We start from the raw sequence: 27,244 nt of genomic DNA, 5'->3' as shown, positions 1-27,244 counted from the left end.
GGGAGCAGAGCGGATTAGCAGGTGGGGTGCGAGTGATGCGCTGTTTATTTGGAATAAGACTGGACTAGAGCAGGATACAGCAACCGTTTTCATCCTCCATGCTCCACATGGGCTCTGCTTAAGAAACCCCGGAGACTCCCTGGTCCGAGCCCTGTGGCCAGCGCAGCCAGGATGTGGCAAGGTCCCGGAGCTCGCTCTGCTCGGGAGCCTCACCTCAGTGCCCACAGCCCCCTCTACACGCCGTGCCTTCCGATCCTCCAGCCCCCACACAGGCCCCCGCCTAGGCTCAGCTTCAGCACCGGCTGCTTTTGCTGCAGCCGCTGCCATGGTGATGGGTCTCGCGAGAACTGCCGCTCGCTACCGCGCACTTCTCGCGCGATCGTGGAGGTGGGAAGTAGCCCGGGCTGGGGGTGGGTGTTCGCCGCACAGCTCCTGTCGCCGTCGCGGCTTCCGGTGCTAGGTGGAGGGCGGGCAGGAGGGAGCCGGGGAGCGGGCCAGCGGACCATCTTCACCGCGGTCGGGTCGGCTTGCGGAGCGGGAGGCAGCGGCCGGAGAGCCGGGCGGAACCTGCGGGGGCGGAGGCGGCGGTGGCAGCCGCGGCGCAGGGAGCAGGAACAGGTTCGGAGCTGGGGAGGGAAGGCGGGTCCGGGCAGGGAAGAGGCTGGGTCCGGGTGGGAGCCCGAGGCCCCCGGCCGCGGTCCGGCTCGCACCGTCTGGGCGAGGTGCTGGTGTGGGGGGTGATCCTCGCTGAGCTTGGGGACCCCAGCCCCACTCCTGTCCCCGCAGCCGAAGGACGCCGAGCTGGGGTGGGGGCGGGGGGCGCACACGGATTTGTCCTCCGCCTCCCCCGAGGGTGCGACCTGGGCTGCAGAGGTGAGCTTGGGAGGGTTGGGGACGAGGGGGAGGCAGGCTGACCTGTGGGAGGGGGACGCGGGGGCGGTGTGGCTGTTTGGCTCTCTTTTCCTTGGGTTTAAAGGGCTGCGAGGAACGCTGCCTTTTCTCTCTCCCTCCCCCGCCCGAGCTGTGGGGGAACCAAAGAAAAGCCGTGCCGTGCCGTGGTTATTCTCCTCCCTCACCCAGCGCGAGGCGTGGGGGGCCGGGGCTTAGTATCAGGGCCTACTGGTGGGGCTCGGCTGGCTGCGCACGGTCCTCACGGAGGTGGCGCTCTGCTCTGGGGTGTTGGGAAGAGGGCAGCAGGTGGGGAGAGGGTGGAGAGGAGGCTGGAGACGGGGGAGGGGGACCTGAGCTAGCTCGGAGGAGAGAGGTGGGGCCTTCCTCCCCCAGGCGGAGCGGGGGCGGTGTCACCGAAGGAGGGAGCAGCTTGTCACTGGCCCTGAGTTTGTGTCTTCCAATCCGCTTTCTTTCTCTAGGAAGTACCAGGATTCCCGGAACAGAAAATGAAGCCTTTGCTTAGCATGCCAGTCCTTTTTGAAGGAAGGAGGGGGAGGTGGGGAGGTGAAGTTCCCTGTTAAAACCTCAGGGTCCTTTAGTTAAGTCGTAACTCTTTGGAGAGACTTGTTTTTTTTTTTGGGGGGGGGGGAGAGGGTCTCTGGGCCAGGAAGAATGTAGTGGAGGGTTATGTATGTGGTCAGGACTAAGAAGAAAATAGTGAGGTCATTAGGGAGACGGGTAATGTAAAACCCGTCTCTGCCACTGTTGCATTGGGTCACCCTTGGGTCCATGGCATGAAAGTTTTATTGGGAGGAGATCTGCTGCAGGAGTCTGATTGCTTGAGTCATTGCAACAGGATAGAATCTAGTCTCTGCATACCTCCATCTGTGACCCCAGGCAGGGGGATAGGGAACTGTCTTTGCTGCCATTTTGTCTTAGACCTGTTTGGGGATAGTATCCCCACTGTGTGCTGCAGTGGCCATTGGGTTGGCCTTTGGCATGTTGGACCTGCGCTTGAGTACATTGTTAAAGGCCGTTTTAAGAAAGGCCCATCCACTTACATTCAGCTTTTCACACAAGGAGTCACTGACCTTGGAGGCAGCTGGAAAGGGCTCCCAGGTGTCACACAGTCACTCCTGCACAGTTTTCCTTCTTTCTCTCCTTCCTTTCCCCCTCCCTTACTCCTTTGTTTGTTTGAGATGCAGTGCCCTTGCTCGCCTCAACCTACCAGCTGCCTGCCGCTGTCTCTGGAGTGCTGAGGTTGACCTGGGAACCGAGGCAGACCCTTACTTCCTTTTTTGAGACAGGCTGGATTTGAATCTTGCTTTTGTAAGAACACGGGATAGCAATGCATAGAACTGCGCAAGGTTTCTAGCTACTGCTTAAGGAAGAGGTAGTGCAGCGAGGGGAAGGAGTTCTCTACTGATGAGAAGGAGAAACTTCTTTAAAGCCAGGGTTGTTAAAGTTGAGGCTGTGGCTGACAGAAACTGGGATCTGCTTCCTCACATAGCTTTGGAAGTAGATACCAAGAGGCCTGTGAGTCAGAGCACACCAGTGCTTTGGCTAACGGTGTGCTTAGAGGCGGGATGCCGCAGTGATTGAAGCTGGGTTGTAGAGACAGACAAGATGGGGCCAGGCTCACCTCCTGCCTGTGCTGTCCCGAGCTGTCCCATGCTGTCCTGTTGTATACATTTGATAACTTACTTGTTCGCACTTAGGTTTCATTTTTCCTTTTGCATAAGGAGAGTCATGGTAGCAGCTACCTAGTAGGCTGTCGTGAGAGTTAAATGAGATAAGTGAAAAGTCCTGAGAACTGCATAGGGCACACAGCACATGCTGACTGCCCACCGTCATGTAGTGTGGCACCAACACTCAGGCAGGGCTGCTGTAAAAGAGAGCTAGTTAGTAGAAGAGCAGGGTGGGCCTATGTGAAGGGACAGTTGTTACAGTGACTTTACTCAGTGCCTCGTGAGTGGTAACGTTTTATTCTTGTCTGTATCAGCTCATAGCCGTAGCACGTAATGCTTCAGGGAGAGGTGAAGCTGGAGCAGGGCAGGGGCCGAGAACATCTTGGATGCAAGGGCGTGTGGTGATCCAGAGTAGTGTTGGTTAGAAAGGCCACTGGAGGGCTGGCTGGCTGGTTCAGTGGAGGAAAGCTCCTGCCAGCAAGCTTGAAGACCTGAGTCTGATTCCGTACTCCTGCCCCAGGTCCACAAGGTAGAAGGAGAGGACAGATTCTTTCATCGTCAGTCTCTGGCTTCCAAACAAAAACGATGTGAAAAGAGAAGAAAAAGAGATTCTTTTAAGAAAAGTCATTCCATAACCGCGTGTGACAAGTAAGACAGCATGTGATCCTAGTACTTGAAAGGTGGAGGCCAGCAGATGCCAGGAGAGACCTTGTTTGAATAACGAACCGTCTCCCCTCCCAATTGGCACAGTGCTAGACTCGGTTGGCTCTTGTTCAGAGGACTGGAGTTGAGTTCCCAGCTCCTGCTTCCCGAGCCACAACACCTGCAGCTCAGCTCCAGGAGACCCAACCAAACCTGCATGCACACACGTATAGTTTAATTAAAAAAAAAAAAAGAAAAGAAAAAGGATGAAGCTGAAGAGATGGCTCATCAGTTAAGAGCATTTGTTCTTACAGAAGGCTCCAAGTTTGCTTTGTCAGCATCCACCTGTGGGCTCCAAACCATCTTTAGTTCCAGGGACCCGGTGTCTCCTGGCTTACTGGGCACCAGGCAGGTGCAGGGTACACTGACATGAAGACAAAGCATGGATGTGCTGAAATAAATAAATAAATCTTATAAGAAGATGGTGGGCTGGGGCTTAGTTGGCAGAGTGCTTCCTTGATAAGTACAACCCTGGTGTTCCATATCTAGTAGGTATGGTGCCGCTACTCATGGGAGATCAGAGGTGGGGGGATCAGAAGTTAAAGATTTGAGCCAGGCGTGGTGGCGCACACCTTTAATCCCAGCACTCGGGAGGCAGAGGCAGGTGGATTTCTGAGTTCGAGGCCAGCCTGGTCTACAGAGTGAGTTCCAGGACAGCCAGGGCTACACAGAGAAACCCTGTCTCAAAAAAACAAACAAACAAGCAAACAAAAAGTTAAAGATTGGGGCTGGAGAGATGGTTCAGTAGTTAACAGTATAGACTGTTCTTCTAGAGGACCTGGACTTGATGCCCAACATTCACATGGCCTCTGCACTCACCCGGCACAAAGCGGGAGCACGGGCATCTCTGTAAGCAAAGCACCAGAAGCCATAAATGCATAATTCTTAAAAAAAAAAAAGAAGTCATTTTCAGCTACACACTGAGTTTGAGGCCAGCCTGGGATAAATGAGACCCCATGTAACAAAACAGAAATCTCAAGAGTGAAGGTGACTTGGAGGTGGTGACTGGACATCCTGATAGAATTTAGAGGTTCTGTTTGCTGGGAACTCAGGGTCACCGTTGACTAACTTTTCAGTTCTGTCCTTTGAAAATGTTAAGCTCTGTCTGTCTCACACATACGTGTCAAGGTCCAGAGATTGTGCTATCCTTAATTTCCTGTCAAGCCTTCTCCATGGTGAGATCTGTGGTGATTAGGTGGAGAGCTAACGAAACTCTTCTATAATAAAAGGAATCTGAGAACGTTAGGAAAGAGTTCCCAGAAAAGTGAGGGCTTCGTGGACATGGTGACCCCGTTAGTCCCAGCACTCAGGAGGTAGAGGCCGATCTGCGGCAGCGCTCTGAGCTTAAGACCAGGCTGACTTGCACAGCGAGTTCCTAGCTTTATTTTACTTATGTGCTTTTAAATCAGTTTTATTCTACGTGCATTGGTGTTTTGCCTGCATGTATGTGAGTGAAGGCGCCAGATCCCCTGGAACTGGAGTTACAGACAGTGGTGAGCTGCCATGTGGGTGCTGGGAATTGAATTGAGGTCCTCTGAAAGAGCAGCCAGTGCTCTGAACAGCTGAGCAGTTTCTTGGCACTGAGACCCTATCCTTAAAAACCAACCAAACAAACAAACAAAATGAAGCCTTCAGGGGCAGTGAAGCTTTGGGCTTAACACAGTGGTTCTCAACCTGTGGGCCACCTAAATCAGGAAATATCAGATATTTACAACTTCTAACAGTTGCAAAATTTCAGTTACGCAGTAGCAACGAGATAATTTTATGGCTGGGGGTCAGCACAACATGCAGAACTGTGTTAAAGGGTCACAGTGTTAGGAGGGTTGCGAACCACTGGCTTGGCTTAGGTAAGGGCACTTGAAGCCTAGCCTGAAGACCTGAGTTTGAGTCCTGGAACCCAGGAAAGAACTGGTGCTCAAAGTTGTTCTTTAACCTCCGTGTGGGACATGGCGCACACCTGCCTCCATATACCACATATACACGAGATTGAAGTGTAAGTAAACTAGAGAGATGGTCCAGTAGCTGGTCCTATAGCACCCATATTGGACATTTTCTGTCTCTTGACTTGAGGTCTAGGTGACCCAAGGCACAGTCTCTTGTGGCGTCTATCTGCACTCATGTGTACACTCCCCACTCTCCAGGAGTGTACCCACCTTTAATTCCAGTGCTAGAGAGTCAGAGGCAGGCAGAGATCTCTGAGTTCAAGACCAGCCTGGTCTACAGAATTTGTTCCAGGCCAGCCAGAGCTATATAATGAGACCCCATCTATGGATGGATGGATGGATGGATGGATGGATGGATGGATGGATGGTCAGTCTTTTAGTATTTCTAACTTTCCTGTGTCTCGGTGTTTGGCTGCACATGTGCCTGTGTACCACACATGTAGGACTAGAGGAGCTCAGAAGAGCTGTCAGATCCCCTGGAACAGAAGTTACAGATTATTTAAAGCTGCGTCAGAGCTGAGAACTGATCCTGTTTCCTCTGGAAGAGCAGCCTGTGCTCAGTCACAGAGCCGTCTCCAGCCCCTCCAGCCCTCCCTCCCACCTCTGCCTCCTGAGTGCTGGAATTAAAGGCCTGCACCACCACTGCCAGCTGCAAACATTTGTGTGCTTTTCTTTTTTCTTCTTTTTTTTTTTTTTTTTAAGTGAAGGGTTCATATTCTAGTTTGGGAAAATATTGTCCAAGGTGTGACCTTTTCTTACAGATTTTTTTTTTTTTTTTTTTTTTTGGTTTTTCGAGACAGGGTTTCTCTGTGTAGCCCTGGCTGTCCTGGAACTCATTTTGTAGACCAGGCTGGCCTCGAACTCAGAAATCCGCCTGCCTCTGCCTCCCGAGTGCTGGGATTAAAGGCCTGCGCCACCACTGCCCGGCTCTTAACAGATTTCTAGAAAGGATCTGTTAGAAAGAAATGGCTTAAGACTTGAAGTCTATCCCCCAAAATGTGACAGGTCTCTCGGTGCCTTTTTGCTCTCCCATTGCTGATAGAGCCCATCATACATACCCTTATGTGTGAGCATCAATTATAAATGTTTACATTTAAAATGAATTAGGATGCAAGAGGATATTTGCTTTCTGTTGAAAAAAAAATGTGTGTGAGATAGGGTCTTGTGTAGCCTAGGCTAGCCTCAAATTAGCCATGCAGTTGACGAAGTCTTTGACCTAATGATCCTTCTACCTCTACCTCTGTGGTGCTGGGATTGCAGGTAGATGTAACTACCCCGCTTTATCAGTGCTGGGGACTGAGCCTTGGCCTGTGCATGCCAACCAAGCTCTCCCCTGACCAAGCTACATTCCCAGGCCTGTTTCTCTTTGAATAAAACGTTTAGACTTCACCTTAGGTAGAACCGTAAACTATAGTACATAAAACATTTTAGTGAGGAAGTGGGCTGTTATGGTACTGGGGACTGGGGCGAGTGGGGGAACATAATGAAAACCTTTGCATTTGTGGTCTCTTCTTCCCAGACTGCTTGCTTGTTTGCTGCTGCTGCTGCTGCTTTCCTCTTTCTTCTTCAAGTATAATTCGACCTTTTCTTGGTTATTTAAAAAAGACTTGCCAGGTGGTGGTGGCCTGTTTTAATCCCAGCACTCAGGAGGCAGAGGCAGGTGGATTTCTGAGTTCAAGGCCAGCCAGGGCTACACAGAGAAACCCTGTCTTGGAAACAAAGTTTATTTTTGTGTGCATACTTTGCTTATGTGTATCTATATGTGCACTGTGTGTGGTGCCTTGTGGAGGTTGGACTGGAGTTAGAGTTGGCTGTGAGCTACCACATGAGTGCTGAGAACCTGACCTAGGTCCTCTAAAGAACAGCACATGCTCTTCACTAACCAGCTGTCTCTGGTTCCACTTCTAAAAAAATTTATGTTTTATTTACTTTCACTTAAAAAAAAAGTTACAGCCAGGCATGGTGGCACACGCCTTTAATCCCAGCCCTTGGGAGGCAGAGGCAGGCAGATTTCTGAGTTCGAGGCCAGCCTGATCTACAAAGTGAGTTCCAGGACAGCCAGGGCTACACAGAGAAACCTTGTCTCGAAAAACAAACAAACAAACAAAAAACAAAAACAAAAAACGTTACTCCATGTGTGTGCATGTGTGAGAGAGTACATGCCTCTGTGTGTGTGTGTGTGTGTGTGTGTATGTATGTGTGTATGTGTGTGTGTGTGTGTGTGTGTGTGTATGTGTGTGTGTATTTGTGTGTGTGTATGTGTGTGTGTGTGTGACAATTGTTATTTTTCTCCTTCCACCATGTGAATCCTGGGTGTTGGCCTCAGATTTCCAGGCTTGGTAGTAAGCGCTTTTACCTGATAAGCCACCTCGACCCTTTTTGAGAGAAGTGTGTATGCATTCTAGACTGTCCTGAATTTGTTATGCAGACCACAGTGGCCTGGTTCTGCCTCCCATGTGCTGTGATTACAGGCACACACCATCCCTGTGTCTTGGCAGGCTCTCAGTCCTCAGGAACACTGAGTCTGAGAACATGAAAACCGCTTTCCTAGTTGTCAAATTCAGGAGAGGGACTGGGGGCCACAGGTGGCTTCCTTTCTGCCTGACAGACATGACAAATGCCATGTCATCCTCAGTGGAGCCATTTGCAGAGTGTCAGTCCTTGTGCCTGTGCAGGAACGGGAAGCACGTGGCAGCCTTTGCAGATGAAGGGCAGAGTCAGTGCTGGGATCCCAGCCCTGCCCTCTATTACAGCATACACAGGAAGTGATCCTAGGACAGCGGCTAGACACCTGAGCTGATGGGTGGCTCTGCAGGCCCAGTCACCGAAGTTCTGCCTAGGCACCCATGGCCTTTGTGATCCGTGACTCCAGCTGGCATAGAACGCATCAGAGGCATTTTGGGAAGCTTTACCTCTGGAGAGTGAGGCAGACAAGTTGAATGGACTACACTTTACTGTTTCTTTAGGCTCTTTAAACAGAAGAAAAATACAGCGTATGGGTGTTTGGCTGTGTGCATATCTGTACCATATGCCTGCAGTGCAGGTCAGAGAGTGTCTGATCTCCTGGGATCTGGTAACACAGTTGTAAGCTGCCATATTGGTGTCAAGAATTCAACTTGGGTCCTCTTGAGAGCTGCCAGTGCTCTCAACCAGTGAACCTTCTGTCCAGCCCCGCTTAGTTTCTGCGGTAGTGGTTGACCTTGCCCAGATTCTGGCTTTCTGTTCGACCTGTTCACTGTGAGCTCCATCTTGATCGGTACCAGAGGTCAGATTGGGTTTAAGGCTTTCCTCGCTCTACCCAAGGTCACTGATACATTTTTAGTGTTTTTTTTCTTTTCTTTTCTTTTTTCTTTTTTAATTCTCTTATTATATCCCAGCCACAATTTCCCTCCCTCCACTCCTTCCAGTCCTTCTCCCTCTCCCCTCCCCTCCCCTGATCCATTCCTCCATTTCCCTTTAGAAAAGAGCAGGCCTCCCAGGGATATCAGCTGAACACGGCTGACAAGTCACACTAAGACTAGGTACAAACCCTCATATCAGGGCTGGACAATGCCGTAGGAGGAAAGGATCCCCAGAGCAGGTGAACGAGTCAGAGACAGCCCCGACTCCCACTGTTAGGAGTCCCACAAAAATACTAAGCTAACAACCATAACATAGAGAACCTGGCTCAGACCCATGCAGGCGCTCTAATTGTTGCTTCAGTCCCTGTAAGCCCCCATGAGCCCTGCTTAGTTTATTCTCTGGGCCTTGTTCTCATGGTGTCCGGACCTCCCTGGCTCCTACAATCCTCCTTCCTGGAACTCTGCCTAATGTTTGGCTGAGGGTTTCAGCATCTGCTCCTATCAGTGGCTGGGCACTGATCTATGAGGATAGCTGAATGTCACTAGGAATCAGCTCACTAACTTTTTTTCCAGTTGTGTTTGGTTCTGATCCATCCTCTGGTTCTTAGCCATCCAGGCAGTGTCAGGCTTGGGCTCACCCTGTGGTGTAGGCCTCAAGCTGGACCAGTTGTTTAGTGAGGGAAGCATATCGTAGGCTCTCCTAGGCAGCTGGAGATAACAGCACCACAGAACAGCTGGGTTTGGAGCAGGTGGAAGCGGCTCAGATTTTAAGAAATAGAAAACAGAGCAGGGGTTGGTGAGATGGCTTAGCTCCAGTTCCAGGGTCCACCTTCCTCTTCTGTCCTTTGCAGGTACCAGACACCCTTATGGTGCACAGTCATACATATACACATAGCATCATACACATAAAATAAGGCAGGTGCCACTCTAACCAGCTTAAAACAGCGCAGTGACCTTACCCACATAGCTATCTCTCTGGCTCAAAGGTTTTATGGGTTTTTGTTTGTTTGTTTTGAGACAGGAGTCTCACTTTGTAGTCCTGGCTGGCTTGGAACTTATTATGTGGACTAGGCTGGTCTTCAAATTCACAAAAATCCTCTTGCTTTGCCTTGCCTCCTGAATTCTGGGGTTAAAGACATATCCCACCACACTACACCCAGCTAGGATTTATTTTTTTCCAGAGAGAGGATTTAGCCCAGGGAGCCTTGAACTTGGTATGTAGCTGAGGATGTCCTTGAATTTATTAAAGTAGCAAGAGATATGATTGAAATAAGCCAGGTATCAGAAGGCAGATGCGGCTCTCACATGAGGTAGAATATTAAAGTAGTAAGTACAGGAAGAGGAAAGCTGTCCCAGTTTATGTCACCAGGATCAAGACCCCAACAGAAAGCAATCTGAAGAGAAAAGGTTTATTTCCCTCACAGCTTGTAGTTTATCATGAAGGGAATTCAAAGCAGAAACCTGGAGGCGGGAGCTAATACAGAGACCATGGAGGACCATGTTGCTGGCCTGCTCCCATGGCTTGCTCAGCCTGCCTTCTGTATAACCCAGGTCCACCTTCCTGGAGGTGATGCTGTCTGCAATGGGCTAGGACCTCTTACATCATTTATCAGTCAAGACAGTGTCTTACAGACCTGCCTACGGGCCAGTCTGATGGAAGCATTTTATCAGTGGAGTTACCCTCTTCAGAGATGATTACAGGGTGTGTCAAGCTGACAGACCAATCTGTATAGAAGGGGACAATGAGATTGCTTAGTGTATAAAGTGCTTATCACCGGGTCCTTGGAACCTGTGTGATAGAAGAAAAGAACCAATTATTCAGACTTGTCCTGTGACCTCCACACACGCCAGAGAGGAGTGGCAGCTGCCAGTGCTCCATGGAGGGAGGGGGCTCCTTCCTACTGCGCTGCAGTTGGAGGCAAGTGCTGCATCTCCAGCACGCGTGCGTGAGGCTTGTTTCCTAGCTGCAGGCTCACTTTGGAGAGTTGAGAACGTCTGCAGATGAGTAATGGTGGTGTTTGCACTGCGGTGTAAGTGTGTTAACGTCATTGAACCAGTTAAGATGAAAACAGTTAAGATGGCAAGTTTTTTTTGTTGTTGTTTTTTTGAGTTTTTCGAGACAGGGTTTCTCTGTATAGCCCTGGCTGTCCTGGAACTCACTTTGTAGACCAGGCTGGCCTCGAACTCAGAAATCTACCTGCCTCTGCCTCCCAAGTGCTGGGATTAAAGGTGTGTGCCACCACGCCCGGTTAAGATGGCAAGTTTTATATGTCATTTTTAAACACAAATATACGGCTAGAACACTTTAAATCCACTGGCTTGTCCTTAGAGGGCCTATTATCTCCTGTTTCTCTGCTCTATCTAGTTTGTTTTTGTTATTTGTTGGGTGGGAGGCTGTTGTGAGCCTTGCTATGTAGCCTAGGCTGGCCTACAATCTGATTCACCTGCCTCAGCCTCACAGCAACTAGAGCTTTGATGCTGCTCTGTTTTCTTGGATGAGGGGGATGCTTGCCCATCATCCTGTTTTGTTTTCAGGATTTTTATTTTCCTGTGTTTAAGTGTTTTGCCTGTATGTGTGTGTGCAGCATGTGTGCCTGGTGCCAATGAAGATGAGAAGGAGGGCATCTCAGGCATTTGTAAGCTACCATGTAGATACTGACTAAACTCATGTCCTCTGAGCCACAAGTCCTCTTCACTGCTGAGTCCTCTTTCTGACCCCTAGGAGTTGGGGTTTTGTTTTGATTTCAGATAGGGTCTCACTGTGTGTCCAGCTCTTAGCCTCTGAGCCATTGTTCCAGTGTCCCAGCTAGTGTTTTTCAATTTTTAAAAATTACATTTGGCCTGGAAAGATGGCTCAGTGGTTAAGAGCACTGACTGCTTTTCTGAAGGTCCTGAGTTCAAATCTCAACAACCACATGATGGCTCACAACCATCCTTAATGAGATCTGATGCCCTCTTCTGGTGTGTCTGAAGACAGCTACAGTGTACTTATATATAATAATAAATAAATCTTTGGGCCAGAGCAAGTGGGGCCGGAGCAAGCAGAGGTTCTGAGTTCAATTCCCAGCAACCTTATGGTGGCTCACAACCATCTGTACAGCTACAGTGTATTCATGTACATAAAATAAACAAATCTTTTAAAAAGTACACTTATTTGTGTCTGTGGGAGAAGGCAACTGTCACAGCACACACATCAAGGCTAGAGGGTAACCTTTGGGGTCAAACTCAGGTTGTTGTATTTAGTGGCAAGCCTGTTGACCTGCTGAACCATCTTTCTGCCTCCCGCCCGTTCCTTTGTACATGTGGGTGTGGCATGTGTGTGGGCACCATTCTGTGTGTGTGTGTGTGTGTGTGCTCGAGCGCACGCACGCACGCGCTGAAGGACAACTGTGGATGTCCTGAAGAATGACATCTGTTGGGCTGGAGAGAGGGCTCAGCCTTTAAGATAAGCACTGATTCTTTTTCCTGAGGTCCTGAGTTCAATTCCCAACAACCACATGGTGGCTCACAACCATCTGTAATGGGATCTGATGCCCTCTTCTGGTGTGTCTGAAGACAGCTATAGTGTACTCATACATAAATAAAAATCTTAAAAAAAAAAAAAGAGCCGGGTGTGGTGGCGCACGCCTTTAATCCCAACAGAGGCAGGCAGATTTCTGAGTTCGAGTCCAGCCTGGTCTACAAAATGAGTTCTAGGATAGCCAGGGCTACACAGAGAAACCCTGTCTTGAAAAACAAAAAATAAAAAAAAAAAAAAGAAGAAGAATGACACCCGTCTCTTGTGAGACAGGTTCTCTTGCCCTGGAGCTCACCCGTTAGTCTGTATAGACTGGCTGGACAGTGAGCCTCAAAGAAGCTTGTCTCTGCTTTCTAACCATGGGGTTACAAGTGTGTACTAACCACCATAGCTGGCTGTTTTTAGATGGGCTCTGGGGCTCTTACGTGGGTCCTGTGCTTTGAGGGCAAGCGCTCAGCGACTGACCCGTCCCCTGTGCTGATGTTGTTTCTTTGAGACAGGGTCTCTGTGGTCTGGGCTGTTGTTACACTCTCGGCATTCCTCCAGCCCGGGCCTCTGGAGAGCTGAGACTGCAGGTGTGAGCTGCCACCCCAGGTTTAGCATCTCATCTTGTATGAAGCTGGACACGAGAGCACTAATATCCTCACTTAAAGGTGGAAGAAACCATTCTAAGAAGCTCCCAGGGGGCTTCCCACGGTTCACTGGGGACGGTTTGTTTCTGCATGCCCCTTAGTGAGCCAGTGAGCCGGGTCATTTCATTCACTAGGCTGAGAAAGAGTCTCCCCGAAATGTACTTCACATTCTGTGTCTCCCCAATTGTAAACAAAATGGGGCTTACTTAGAAGAAAGTGAAGAAAGGCTGTGGTAGAGGCAGCCAGTAATTTCTGTCGTCTGAGGCCATCTTGCTTTTTTTAAGGTTCAGTTATTGTTTGTGTAGGTGATTTCCAGATATCACCCCCCCACCCCCTGTCCATTGGACTTTATATTTTTGCACAAAAATAGAAATACAAACTGCTCTTGCAGAGGACCCAAACTTAGAGCAGTAAAGTCACACAACTACAGCAGCTTGTAGCTCCAGCTCTGGGGATCTGATGGCCTCTTCCAGCCATTGCCCTGCCACTTACATGCACATGCCTACGCCATAGAAAGAGATTTAACAGAAAGAAATCTGCATTAAGTTCTAAAGCGAATATCCTCGTCCTTACCAGATGCATTCCTGGCTTTTGTTTTTTTAAGGTTTGTTTACTTAGTATACATGAATATACTGTAGCTGTCTTCAGACACACCAGAAGAGGGCATCGGATCCCACTAGATGGTTGTGAGCCATCATGTGGTTGCTGGGAATTAAACTCAGGACCTTCGGAAGAGCAGTCAGTGCTCTTAACCATTGAGCCATCTCTCACCTTTTTCTGTCTGAAGAATTGTCATCCAGTTCCAAGTCGTCGTTGACCTTTCTATTCTTCCTCTTAAGTTTAGTCCATCATTAGACCCTGTGAGTTCTACTTTTTTCTGAGACAGGGTCTCTGTATTTGATCTTGGCTGTCTTGCTGTCTAGACCAGGCTGGCTTTGAACTCAAATCCTCCAACTTCTGCCTCCAAGTCTGTGCCCAGTGAGTCCTACCATATCGATGTTTCAGATCTCTCTTGTCTTCTGCTGCTACCTCTTGCTACTAGGAACTTAAAAAAAAAGATTTAACTTATTTTCCATGAAGATGCGAATTTGCCTGCATCTTTGTAAGTTTAGCCTGTGTGTGCAGTGCCTGCGGGAGTGAGTTGTGAGTCTTTCTGCTTCCATCTTTGCAGTGCTGAGACTATAGCTGTGTGCTACTGCACCCTGTGTATGCAGTCCTGGGATTGAGCCAGCACTTTCTATATGCTAGGCAAGCTCTAGAGCAGAGGCCTTGCTTGGTCCCCTCTTCCTTATTCAGTGTACCCTTTGACGAGTCAGGGACAGACAAAAGAAGTGCTTTCTTGGCTTTGAAAATCTACAGTTTACTAAGATACCAACGAGTTCTTGTGTTCTGACATAAGTGTTCTTGAAACAAGACGTAAAATGTACAGATGTCTTCAGACATGGTTGGTACTTCGTACTTTTAGCTCCAGCACTTGGGAAGCAGAGGCAGGCAGATCTCTGTCTGGCCAGCCAGGGTTATATAGTAAAATCCTGACTCTAAGAGAAAATAAAAGATGAAGGTGGAGGACACAGCAGCAACAGCTGGGTGTGGTCACATGCTCCAGTGTTCCCAGAGACAGACCAGATGATCTCTGTGAGTTGAAGGCCAGCCTGGTCCACATAGTGAGCTCTAGGACATCCAGGACTATATATAGACCCTGTCTCAAAAACAAACAAATACAGCTAAAAATATATTAAAGCTATGACTAGCCAACAATTAGTTCAGGAGACTAATGCAGACTCACTGAGTCCTAAACTATTGGTCTTGTGGTTATCAGTGTTTCAGATTCCATTTCTGTTAGTGATAGAGTCCTCAATTTGAAAATGACCTGGACTACGCCGGGGCCTAGCAAACACATAAGTGGATGCTCACAGTCAGCTATTGGATGGATCACAGGGCCCCCAATGGAGGAGCTAGAGAAAATACCCAAGAAGCTAAAGGGATATAAGGTTCTCCTATAGGGAGAACAACATTATGAACCAACCAGTACCCTGGAGCTCTTGACTCTAGCTGCATATGTATCAAAAGATGGCCTAGTCGGCCATCACTGGAAAGAGAGGCCCATTGTACTTGCAAACTTTATATGCCCCAGTACAGGGGAATGCCAGGGCCAAAAAGTGGGAGTGGGTGGGTAGGGGGGTGGGAGGGAGGGTATGGGGGACTTTTGGGATAGCATTGGAAATGTAAATGAGGAAAATACCTAATTAAACAAAAAAGAAAAAAAAAAGAAAATGACCTGGGAACACCATTGCTCTTACAGCCAGGCAGTGGGGGTCGAAAGGTTCTTCTGCCTTCCTCTGGACCCTGAAGAGGATGGTGGAACTAGATCCAACATCTTCTGAAGCATTTCAGGACACATGCTTGGTCCAGCTTTGCAGTCAGATGGGAGGAGTGTGTCTAGCTCACCTGGCTAAACACGGGGCTAAACACGTAAGCCAAGATGGCCGAACAGCTCGCCATTACTGTTTATAAAGTCAGAGTTTCATGCACACTACGAAGATAGTTTTCCAAGTGCACTACCTGGCCAGTTTAGCTGCAGGTTGTTGTTGTTTTAGGAATGCATTCTGGTGCAGGGATGTGCATAGGGTTAGAGCAATAGCTCAGCCTTGAAAGGCCAAGACTTACTACAGAGATGATGACCATCTGTATAGGCAGGGATTGGTGTTCCCAGCATTGCTAAAAGCTGCCACTGCCCTAGTGACAAGGACAGAGTACTGTGTCTTAATAGGCAGAGAGGAATAGAGAAAGCAGTCAAGCTCTTAATTATGCTAAAGGGAGTCATAAACTCTGGCTGCTCCCGGAAGCTTAGTGGCTACCAGGTATCTGTGAGATCTTTGATTTAACAAAGGGGAAATTCCACTGTTTTGTCCTTTTAGGATGTTCCTGAACTAGTTTTGGGTTCAACTGTGTCTGGAAAATGGCCAGGGTTTGTCAGCTCCTACCCAAGCTAAATTGTATCTGGACTTATTAAAGATGTTTAGTAAATAGTCATAGTATTTCAGGAGGGACAGTCATGAACTGTGCAGAATTTTTAAACTTCTTGTGAAGTACCAAAATCCGAAGGGCACTATAAATTCAAGAAACGGTAGGGTTTAGATATCAGTTGGTGTGGTGGTACAAGTGTATAGAATCTCGGCTCTGGGGAGGAATGGAGACGGGGATCACAGGTCGTCCCTAGCTGATCTTCCTGAAACCAATCCAAGGGCATGTTTGTTACCTTGAGCAGAGAACGTTTACAGTAAGGATTGCCCTTTCTTGTTAAGTATGTGGTTAAACATTGGTAAACCTGTGTGATTGCTCAGGAGGTGAGATGCAAAGGGCAGAGCTGTCAGTCTGAAGGCTGGATCTTTGGAAGAGGAGTCCCCACCCTACACACACACACCCTGTTGCTCTTGTAAGAAACCACCGTGTTAGTTGATGTCACTGCCCTGCCCGGATCTGATGTACATAAAGGCAAAAGCCATTTTTACTGGGTCACAGTCTACCAGGTCTCTGGCTTCAAAGAATTAAGTCTGTGGAGATGGTGTACATCGAAGAGGATATAGAAATGAATTTTTAGGGGACATTGAGCTAGATCAGCAGGTCAGGGTGCTTGCCACCAAGTGTGAAGGCCTGAGCTTGGTTCCTGGGATCCTCGTGGTGAGGACGGAGGAGGCTCCCTTATTGTCTTCTGGCCTTCATGGCATGCCAGATGTGCATAGACACATAACTTAATGAGGAATACACATATTTTTGAGTGTTCCCACAGGACAAAGCCAAGGTGATTACTGCATGTGCCAACATCAGGGAATCTTTTCCTTGGGAGCCAAGCATCAAAACTGGCAAACAAAGGAGTTTTCTTCTATGTCAGTCCAACTTGGGAGACATTCTGTTAATGACTTATTTCCCCCAAAACAATGAAGCAACCCCCCTTTTAACATTACGTTTACTGTGTGTATTTGTGTAAGTTCCTCCTGCTGTCACACGTGAGGTGGTCAGAGCACAGGTCTGGGGAGCTGTTTCCTTTGCTGTGGGTCGTGGAACTCTAACTCGGGTGTTAAGGCAACAAGTGCCATTCCTGGGTGGGTGAGTCATCTTGCTGGCTCACAAAGAAACGTCTGTGTGCTAATAATATAACTTAAAAGTAAAACAGATTTCCATATTGTATAAAATGATAAGCGGTGGCATTTCACACTGCATAGTCACAAGAGATACAGTTGTGAAGAATGTGCGCACAGGTCTAGAGAGGTGGTAGTTAGAGCATGTGTTCTTCTTTCAGAGGACCAGCATTTGGTTGTCATTGCCCACATGGTGACTTAGAACCATCAGTAACTCCAGTTTCATGGGATCCGATGTCCTCCCCCAGCATCCTCAGGCTGTACGAAGTGTACTTACATAATATAGCCACGCCCACACATACAAGTCTAAGAACTTGTACATTTCTGTTGTCATGTGTAGCACTTGAGCTCTCTATGCCTGGTCTGTTTGATCCCTCAGTTTTCTCCAGGCCTGTGTCCATCCTCGCCGTAATCCGCGTCCTCGTCTTCCTTCTGGGTGTCTTAGCTTCCTATCTTTTAGGACTTTTGGAAAGAAATTTGGGCTAGCTTTGGAGAAACAGGTTTAGCAGACAGCTTTGTGGCTTTTGTCTGTGGCTTACCCATCATCTTGGATTTATTTCCATTAATGCCCCCCCCCCCACATTTATTATGGGTATGTGGTGACAATGACAGTAGGCAGTGAACATGGACATGTAGTACATGTGGCTTTGGTGCAATGTTCATTCTTGATGAATCCCCCACCTCCATCCCACATTAACCCAGACTGTCATCAAACTTGATAGATAGTTGTGGGTAGCCTTGAACTTCTGATCTCCTTGCCTCCAGGTCTTAAGTGTTGGGATCACAGATGTATGTGTCACCATGCCCAGCTTTACAGCACATTGATCAACTGTAGTCCATAGATAGCAATCCTACTGGGCAGAAGAAATGACACAGGGATATCTCTGGTTGAAGCTCATGTCAGTATGCAGGATGGATCATCCATAGTGATTTAAGTCATGAGTGTGAAGACAGCACTTGGGAGGCAGGCGGATTTCTGAGTTCGAGGCCAGCCTGATCTACAAAGTGAGTTCCGGGACAGCCAGGACTACCAAAGAAACCCTGTCTCGGAAAACAAACAAACAAACAAACAAACAAGATAGGCCCAAGGAAACAAAGGATACAGACCTTGCAGAGGGGGTTACATTTTAATTAGGGAGATGACTATGTACCCATTAATAAAAAAGCAAGTCACAGGGTAATGTGTGCTTCATGAGAAGTTCACATCTTTCAGGGACTTTGCAGGACAGATGTGCAGCCAGCTTCTCTTTCTCTCCAGGCCTTCCTCCTTCCACCTCACAGTGCTGCACTAGAGCCCGTGTCTCTGTTGTCAGGTTACGGTCAACTTTGAATTGTAACTTCAGCATGACAGTTGAGCAGAGAAGTGGAGGGTTATCTAGAGGTTCCGAGCCAGGGCTATTGGCTGCTGGTCTTGTTTTTCAGCAGCTGGTCTCACTATGATCATATAATCAGTGATAGCGTGGTCATGGAGGACAGACAGGGAGAAGTGTGTGATATAAGTAAAATCCCTGCCAGAGCCTAAAAACAGCTCTTCAGCTCTCTCTGCTCCATCCCAGGAAACATGGAGAAAGTTTTCCTTGTGGAGGTCATGGTACCAGAAACCCAACTACTATAGGTTGCTGAGGTTGGGATGACCTGATTTTAGTAGCTGGACAAGTGTCCCTGTCACTCCTCCTCCCCCCCCCCCTTCCTGCCCTCACCTTAGGAATGTGTAAGGGCCTTAGATCTGACTGGATGAGTTGAGGCTGGAAGGACGGCGGGGCTGGCAGGTGGGCAGCATGGCTGAGATTGAGTCCTGAAGTCCAACAAGCCCTGTTGCTGGGGTGTGAGCTGGGAGGCCTGGGAGAACCACACCTGGCTCCTTAGTCTGGGGATGTCTGAAGATGAAACGCTTCTGCACTCAGTTCTTTTTTTATTTTTAGACAGCCTAGTACTTCAGTCCCTAGGGGCTCTTGATCTGAGTTCTATGCACTAGTCTGGAATTTGCTACAGAGGAATAGGGGAAACAAAACAAGAAAAACAAAACAAGCCTGAAGAAGTTCTCCAAAAAAGTGACTAAACTCCCAGCAGACTTCCCTGATTCACCTTGTAACTAGGATTCTTCGCTGCCCACCTCTCACATTCCTGGGTTTAGATGCGCTCTGTCCTGACCTGTTCCTTCGCCTTCTGGGTTTGGGGTGTGTGTGTCGCTGGTTTCCAGACTCTGGAGAGTGCCAGCAGCTGGCATATGATGATCACTGAACAAGCTGCCCGCTGACACATGCCTTCTGAGGCACAGAGAGCTGCCTGGCTTGAGTGCTCTGAACCCCCATTGCATGACTGTTTCAGAGGTGCGTTTTTAGACCAAGTATGCAGTGCACACCTGTAATCCTAGCACTTAGGTTGAGGTAAGAAGAGCATAAGTTCAAGTTTATCCTTGGTTACAGAGTGAATTTGGGACCAGCCTGGGCAATAGGGACCATAGCTCAAAACATTTTTGTTGGATGGAGAGATGACTCCGGGCAAGAGTGCTTGTTCTTGTAGAGACCCGAGTCAGTTCTCAGCAGTCACATAGCAGTCACAGTGGCTCACAGCGGCTCACAGCTGTCCCACATCCTCACAGTGCCTCACAGCTGTCCCACATCCTCACAGTGGCTCACAGCTGTCCCACATCCTCACAGTGCTTCACAGCTGTCCCACATCCTCACAGTGGCTCACAGCTGTCCCACATCTTCACAGTGCTTCACAGCTGTCCCACATCCTCACAGTGGCTCACAGCTGTCCCACATCCTCACAGTGGCTCACAGCTGTCCCACATCCTCACAGTGGCTCACAGTGGCTCACAGCTGTCCCACATCCTCACAGTGCCTCACAGCTGTCCTACATCCTCACAGTGCCTCACAGCTGTCCTACATCCTCACAGTGCCTCACAGCTGTCCTACATCCTCACAGTGCCTCACAGCTGTCCTCACCCGTTTAGCAGGGGTGTCGGGTGTTGCTGTGAACCACTGGTGAAGGAACAGTCAGTCTGCTTGAGCTGTAGGTGAGGTCGATAGAGATCTTCAGAGTTAATTGGACTGTTGAACTGCACCAAGCATTCGTAGGTTTCAGGAACACAGTGCTGCAGGGCCTCTTGGTTTTACTAAAGGGAGCTTGAAGCAACCAAAGGTTTTGAACTGAAGAACCAAAGGGCCTGGTTTGGCCTTTAAAGTCACTTTGCCTGTTTTGTGGAGAACAGGCTAAAAGGCTAGGGAAGACAGAGGGACAAACTGATTACCTGCTTGCAGGTGACCTTATGGGACAGCTCTCCCTGGGTGAGCCATGGAAAGCTCCCCACCATCCCAGCTCTGGATGTAGCTGTATCGACAGGGGAAGTAACAGCAGCTCAGGGTGTAAATGAGCAGTGTCTTCTAGAAGTCCTGCTTGCAGCTTTTCTTCCTCAGTTAGACTGGTGTGGAAGGAGCACTCTCTGACTAGAGCAGCCTGTAAACCTCAGGAGCCTTGTCAGCAGTTACAGGGCCACTCCTCATTCCGCTCTGCTCTCCGCCGCCTCAGAAAGCTCAGGGCAAGGTTGGCGGAGGAGAGGCAAGTGGGTTTGCAGTGCTCTGGGGTGTAACAGAGAACGTTGGAATTGAAATGACTTTAGAAATCTCCGACTAGAACCTTCTTGATTTTTAGGTGCAGCTCTGCAAAGATGAAGTAAACAGCCTTCCTAGTCATTGCAGTAGATTGCTGGCATAGCAAGGGCCCTACATGCCTCCTGCTTGCCTCTGCTCTCAGACATTCAGTCTGGGTGTGAGTGGGCCTTGGTATTCATAGTCCCTTCTGGTGTTTACCCAGTAGTGAGTGAACTCCAGCCTTGACTTTGGCAAATTCCACGAATATGAAGTCTTTACAAACAGTTGATGGTAAGGAGTTTGTGTTTCCTTTGTCTAGGGTCAAGTCCTCCATACCAAGGACCAGGCTAAAACCAGATTACACTGCCCCTCCCTGGGCCCTATTGACTTAAAGCAGCCACTGTAATCATGGGCAATATCTTTGGGAACCTTCTGAAGAGCCTAATCGGCAAGAAGGAGATGCGCATCCTGATGGTGGGCCTGGATGCTGCCGGGAAGACCACCATCCTCTACAAGCTGAAACTCGGGGAGATTGTCACCACCATCCCGACCATTGGTAAGGGCAAGCTGAGGGGAGGCAGGCAAGGCCTTCCCTTCCCAGGCAGGTTCATACACCTCTCGGGCTTCAGAGAGAGTGTCTGTTTAACTTTGGCAGGTGCTGGAGCTGCCGTTTGCCCACCTGCCCTGGCCCTCTGATGGGGGAACTTCCTTCCGCCTGCAGCCTGGCACTCAGCAGTGCCCTCAGGCATTAGGCTTGGTTTGTTCTCTGTGTTGTTTGGAAAGCAGGTGAAGGGCTTTGATGTTCCTGCCAGAGGCCTGGAATTGCTTTGGTTTAGATCTTCAGTAGGGAGAACATTTGCTAAAAACATGGGGCTGTGGGTCCTCCTCCTCAGCTGGGGCTCCTCTCTCAGGCTTCCCATTGCCTCTCACTCCACTTTTTTTTTTTGTTTTTTGAGACAGGGTTTCTCTGTGTAGCCCTGGCTGTCCTGGAACTCACTTTGTAGACCAGGCTGGCCTCGAACTCAGAAATCTGCCTGCCTCTGCCTCCTGAGTGCTGGGATTAAAGGCATGCGCTGCAAACCCCCACCCCCCACCCCCGGCTCTCACGCCACATCTTAGCGTAGATATATTTTATTGATCAAGGGACAGAACAGAGTCCTTCCTTTGTAGAATGGAGGACCAGAGTCTGAGTGACAGGAGAGCGGCGGCTCTTATACTATCCAGGCAGCTGTGCGCCCTCTGATCAGAGATCACCCTTGTAGACTTCTTCAATTTTCCTTCCTAAAAAATACATACCTCATAATATATAATAGAACACACACTTTTAAGTGTGTTTATGTTTTGCATGTATGAATGTATGTATGTATGTATGTACCACAGGCATGCATGTGTAGTGAACATGGAGGCCCAGACAGGCCCTCAGACCTCGTGGAACTGGAGTTATGGATGGTTGTGAGCCACTGTGTGGGTACTGGGACTTGAACCTTGGCCTTTGGGAGAACAAGTGCTCTTAACCACTGAGCCACATCTCCAGCCCTTTTAAGTTTCCTTCTAGGCTCCCCAGGTCAAGGACCTCAAGGTCCCAGTATCCCTTTAGCCTTCTGCTATTGGTGTCCCGGGTAAAGCTGAGGAGAGATGGCGTGAGCTCATCAGGTTATTACTGGTAGACCTGGTATTTGAGGCCAGTGGCCATTGACTTCTTTACCTCCCAAAGGGTTTAATGTGGAGACAGTGGAATATAAGAATATCAGCTTCACAGTCTGGGACGTAGGTGGCCAGGACAAGATTCGGCCCCTCTGGAGACACTACTTCCAGAACACCCAAGGTATGACAGACAGAGCTCCTGGGGTTGCCATTGCTGGGCTTGTGCAGAGCATGGCTGTTCTCTTAGTTATGGGTGGCCATGGCCAGCCCTTGCCCTGATGCAGCTCTTGGAAGTGGAGAAGGGGACCGTGCGTCTGGAGGGTGTGGTGTGGGATAGGAAAGGGGACACTGTCGTCGTCTGTGTGTCCCACGCTCTCTCTGCTCTCCAGGCTTGATATTTGTGGTTGACAGCAATGATCGGGAGCGAGTGAACGAGGCCCGGGAAGAGCTGATGAGGATGCTGGCGGAGGATGAGCTCCGGGATGCTGTGCTCCTTGTGTTTGCAAACAAACAGGTGAGCTTTCCCCCTTTTTCTGCATCTGGGAGAGCATCCTGGCTGTGGGAGTCAAGGGGCCTTGGGCTCGTGGGTGAAAGGCCTGGAACTACTGCTGACGGGTTGGAAGTGTGAGGAGGAGACGCACTTGGCTTCTTCATGCTCTTCTCCTTGTTCCCCAGCCCAGCTGTGTCAGCAGCATTTAAGTCCTCAGGGTCGATGTGGTAGCATGTCTGTTCAGGATCTTTATCCTCCCTGTACTCTGTGTACTGTAGTAGAGCGAGCCTTGCTCCTGCTGCTGAATCACACACACTTAGAACCCTGCTCTTCCCTATCTAATTCCCTGGCCCTGCAGTTCTGGAACTACTGGGCCTGGAGCAGTTCCTTCAGATCTTGATCTGGGTTTCCTGAGATAACGAGAAGGTGGCCATATATGCGCCTCTGACAGATGGGTGCGCTTTGTAGAGCCTTGACAGATGCTGAGGTATCTCTCTGTGTGTGTTCCTTTGTGCTGCAGGATTTGCCGAATGCTATGAATGCTGCTGAGATCACAGACAAGCTGGGGCTGCACTCCCTGCGTCACCGCAATTGGTACATTCAGGCCACCTGTGCTACCAGCGGGGACGGGCTGTATGAAGGCTTGGACTGGCTGGCCAATCAGCTCAAAAACAAGAAGTGAGAGCCAGGCAGCCCTCTCTGACTACCCCACCCACTCCTGACACACACCTGCTGTCTCCTTACCCCAATTTTCCCTTCTTCCTCTTGAAAGTGGCCAAGGTCCTGGGTATCATGTCCACATGCCCAGCAAGCGCCTTGCCTTCCTCCTCCTCCTCCTCCTCCCTCCTCCCTCCTCCCTCCCTGTACACTGACACGGTCAGCCCCCAACTGCTGTCCTGATGATGAATCATTCCAATTTACTGGATTTAAAACAGAATGAAGCTGTTACGGTTTCGTGGGGTGGTCCCCATTGGTTTCAGGAGGAAGAGTGGGGTGTTCTCTGTTTGCTGTTTGGCACTGGTTGCTGTGCTCTTGGCATCTGAGTCCCTTCCCTGTGTCCCTGGCCACTCTCCTCCCTGTCTTCCTTTCCTTCTGAACCCTCTCCTATTCTACATGGACATTGCACGGGCCTCTCTGTGTGTGCGTGCATGTGTGCGCCTGTATATATGTGTATAGAGAGATATATATGTAGGGTCAGGGGAGGGAGCACAGCGCAGCTCAGGGCTTACAGCCGGGACACTGCGCACTGGAACCTGTCCCCTGCCCTTCTGTGTTGGTGAGATAAGGGGATGTGGGTGGGTCCCGTTGTTTTCCTCTCTGCAGGTGGCATTCCTGGATGTTGGGATACATGATGGGCGCCTTCGGCCATCTGTCTTACCTTTCCTTCTCCACTATGATGAGCACACGAAGTGGCATTGGTCTCTGGGTGACTGTTCCTAAGGAGCTGCCGTGCTACTCTGCCTCATTAGTAGCCCACTCACGCTATCAGTCTAGAGTGTTGTATTGATCCTCCCCCACCGTCCTCAGATCTGCTCCTCAGGAACTCAGAGGGAGGTGGGTTAGTGGGACCTGCATGTAGAGGTGGACAGTGGTCGGGGAAGGCCTAGTTTTCCATCTTACTGTCATAAGGAGGAGAAGGTAAGGCATGGAGCAGTCCTGTTCCTGCCTTCTGGTCTGTCAGAGATCTTTCCCCTTAGTAGTTCTGCTGGCCTGATGAGGACTGACCAAGTGGAGTAACGAGAAGCCATGGACTGGGGGTAACATAGCCGACCTCAGTATCAACTCCCTGTTCTTCAGTTCTCTGTCTAGTTCAGGACCAGGAAAGATGAGTTTCTGTTGTCCTCGATGTCCTGTCCCCCTCCTTCCTGGCAGCTTTCCCCAGTCCTCACCCTGTCCTGAATAGGTCTGTGGGGTTGGAGTAGATGCCGTAGGACCCTGCATGGCTGAGCCTGGAACTGTGATCTTCAGGGCCCTCCCTCCCTCCATCCTCTGCTTGTTCAGCTGCTGCTGCAGGTCTGTAGAGGGCGCCTATTCCAGAAGATCTGACCTGGGTCCTGACTTGTCACTGCACTGAAGCTGTGGCTGTTCTGTGGGCTCCTGTGTGTGCTGGCTGCGCCCTGAGCTCCAAAACAGCTGCCCATAACCTCTCTGCTAAGGTCAGGACCCTGGGCTCTCTGCAGCTTGGCCAAGGGACTCTTCCCAGAGGCCTGTTCTGAGTTCCTCCACTCAGTGGCCAGGTTTCTTGCCACCTTTGTCTATAGCAGGCAGATAGGTTCCCCAGCCTACCGTCAGCTGAGCTGTGCGAGGTTCCAGGATGTCTCTCAGTGCAAGTAGTGCTGTGATACCCCAGACACCATGTGAGCGTGTGCTCTAGACCTGGTGTGTGTGAGTGTGTGTGTGTGTGTGTGTGTGTGTGTAAGTGTGAGTGTGTGTGAGTGTGTGTGTGTGTGAGTGTGAGTGTGAGTGTGTGTGTGTGTGTATGTGTGTGTGTGTGTGTGTGTGTGTGTGTGTGAGTGTGTGTGTGTGTGTGTGTGTGTGTGAGTGTGTGTGTGTGTTCTCTACATGGGGGTGCCAGGGATTCTGTTCCATTTTAAATGGGTTCCTTCCATTCCCTGCATTCCTCTCTTTACTGTTCCTGCGTCCCCCTCTGTCGACCTCACTCTCTCTGCCGTTTCTAAGCCCCTACCCCCTCCTTTCTGTTGCTGCTGTGAGCGCCTGTTTGCCTTCTCCGTTCACTCACCACTTTGCCTGTTTGGTTTTGGTTTTGTCTTCTGTTTGATTTTCTGCTCTATCTTTGCTTTGAGATTGGTGAGGACTTTGCCTTTTGCTCTGCCACACTTTCTGACCTTCCTGCTTAGATGCTAGTTCCAGATAGGTTTTGTACATTGCAGACATGAGTCCACTCCTGCACCCCTTACCAGAGCTTATTTTTCTCCACCTCCTGGGACCAACCTGAGGCTGAGCAGGCTAAAGCAGCCTTGAATGTTGCCTTGGTGCATGCTGCTCCAGACACATCCAGCAGGGAGCAGTAGCACCTTGGTAACATCCCTGGCTTTGTGGGGAGGTGGGGGTGCTTTCTACATTCCCTAATCCATCTTTAGGGTTGGGTGTTTCATCCCATTTCTGTGAACTCCCTCTCTTGCTTTTCTCAAGCTGGTTTTATTTTTTATCTTGTTCTACCTTTCTTTCTGGGGACTTCCCCTTCCCTCCACCTCCAGAGTTTGTGGTGTTACAGTGGTATCTGCAGTTCTGAAGTGGGTTTTTTTCTTTTTGCTTTCTCTGGAATGTAGACTGTACATGTTTAATAACTTGCCTTCTCTATCCTTGCTCAAAAATGTGGGATAATGCAATGACTGTGCCCTGGTTGGAAATTAAACTTGTTTTACGCAGCTCTGGCGCAGCCCTTTGTCCTTGAGCAACACTGCGGCAGTAGGGAGCTGTGTGGTCCTTTCCACACCGTTCCTTTTCTCTGCAGAGGTGGGAAGACACACCTCAGCGCGTGGAGTCATGGCGGAACGCAGGTTTATTGGGACTGCGGTTATGGTTCCTTCTTCCCTCACACCCTGAAGGAAGTCTAAACGAATCAAGTGCTAGCATGTGGGGGCTCTATGACTGACCAACTCCTAAAGAGCTCTGTCCTCAATTTACCTGTATTTACCACCTGTTGACAGACTTTCAGGGCAGCGGTTCTCAACTTGTGGGTTGTGACCCCTTTGAGGGTCACATATCAGATATCCTGCATATCAAACATTTACATCATGATTCATAACAGTAGCAAAGTTACAGTAAGCACAGGGTAAACATCTGGGCAGCATAGAAAATGGTAAATATCTGGGCAGTATAGTTTTGTTTTTTGTTTTTTTGGGTTTTTTTCTAGACAGGGTTTCTCTGTATAGCCTCGAACTCAGAAATCCGCCTGCCTCTGCCTCCCAAGTGCTGGAATTAAAACGCGTGCGCCACCACGCTGACTCATCTGGGCAGGACAGTAAACATGGGGTAAACATCTGGGCAGGACAGTAAACACGGGGTAAACATCTGGGCAGGACAGTAAACACGGGGTAAACATCTGGACAGGACAGTAAACTGGATGCCTTCCTCAGCATAAAGCAGCCAGGTGCACGAGGCTGTGTGGATCCTGTTGCCAGGCAGCTAACTCGAAGGGATGTCTTGGGTGCATCTTTAGTAAAGCTTACATTCCCGTTCCTGTTCCATTGCTCTGGTGTCTCCGGCTGTCACTGAAGACACCGTTCCACACAGAGGAAAGGCGTGGTGCCGCCCTCAGTAAGCAGGGAAACCTCTCCTTCCCTTGCTGCAGAGCTTGAGTCCCACATCCTGCCATGGACTGTTTAATCTGCACTCACTGCCCCTCCTTTCTCCCGGGACAGGTTTCCTTTTCCTCCAGTTACCGTCACCCTCTCAGGAACCATTGCTTTTTGTCCATTTCTCTGACTTCTGAACCTCAACCCATCACCAACCCCGTGTCTTCAACATTACTTTCCCTGAAAGTCTGGCTCTTTGCCTCCTCCTGGCTCCTCCAGGCTTCTCCTGCTAATAAGTTAGGAGTATCTTTCTCTGGTGCTTTGTTTATTTGTTAATAAATAGATCACTTTCTGAGCTGTATTTTGTTGCTTTGTTGTTGTTTTGAGATAAGATCTCAGTAT

General features: G+C 49.4%; 2 protein-coding genes across 3 annotated transcripts; both read left to right on the top strand.

The window, feature by feature from the left end:
• The first annotated feature begins 479 nt into the window (after positions 1-479).
• Positions 480-25,974, top strand: Arf3 (ADP-ribosylation factor 3). Of its 2 annotated transcripts, none has more exons than NM_007478.3 (5): positions 480-618; positions 20,769-21,005; positions 22,164-22,274; positions 22,483-22,607; positions 23,104-25,972. In NM_007478.3, the coding sequence occupies exons 2-5, from the start codon at positions 20,858-20,860 to the stop codon at positions 23,263-23,265; spliced, it is 546 nt and encodes a 181-aa protein (NP_031504.1). In that variant the 5' UTR covers positions 480-618; positions 20,769-20,857; the 3' UTR covers positions 23,266-25,972. The 2 variants fall into 2 exon arrangements, with proteins under 2 accessions (NP_031504.1, NP_001342439.1); NM_001355510.1 differs by having other exon boundaries at positions 606-873; positions 23,104-25,974.
• Positions 1,552-6,368, top strand: LOC115488470. The gene has a single exon (XM_030248862.1). It carries the CDS (start codon positions 1,686-1,688, stop codon positions 2,148-2,150), a length of 465 nt encoding a protein of 154 aa, XP_030104722.1. The 5' UTR covers positions 1,552-1,685; the 3' UTR covers positions 2,151-6,368.
• Positions 25,975-27,244: the final 1,270 nt, after the last annotated feature.

Source organism: Mus musculus, chromosome 15 (assembly GCF_000001635.26).
Source record: "Mus musculus strain C57BL/6J chromosome 15, GRCm38.p6 C57BL/6J".
Classification (NCBI taxonomy): Eukaryota; Metazoa; Chordata; class Mammalia; order Rodentia; family Muridae; genus Mus; species Mus musculus.
This window is presented reverse-complemented; position numbering and strand designations above follow the sequence as displayed.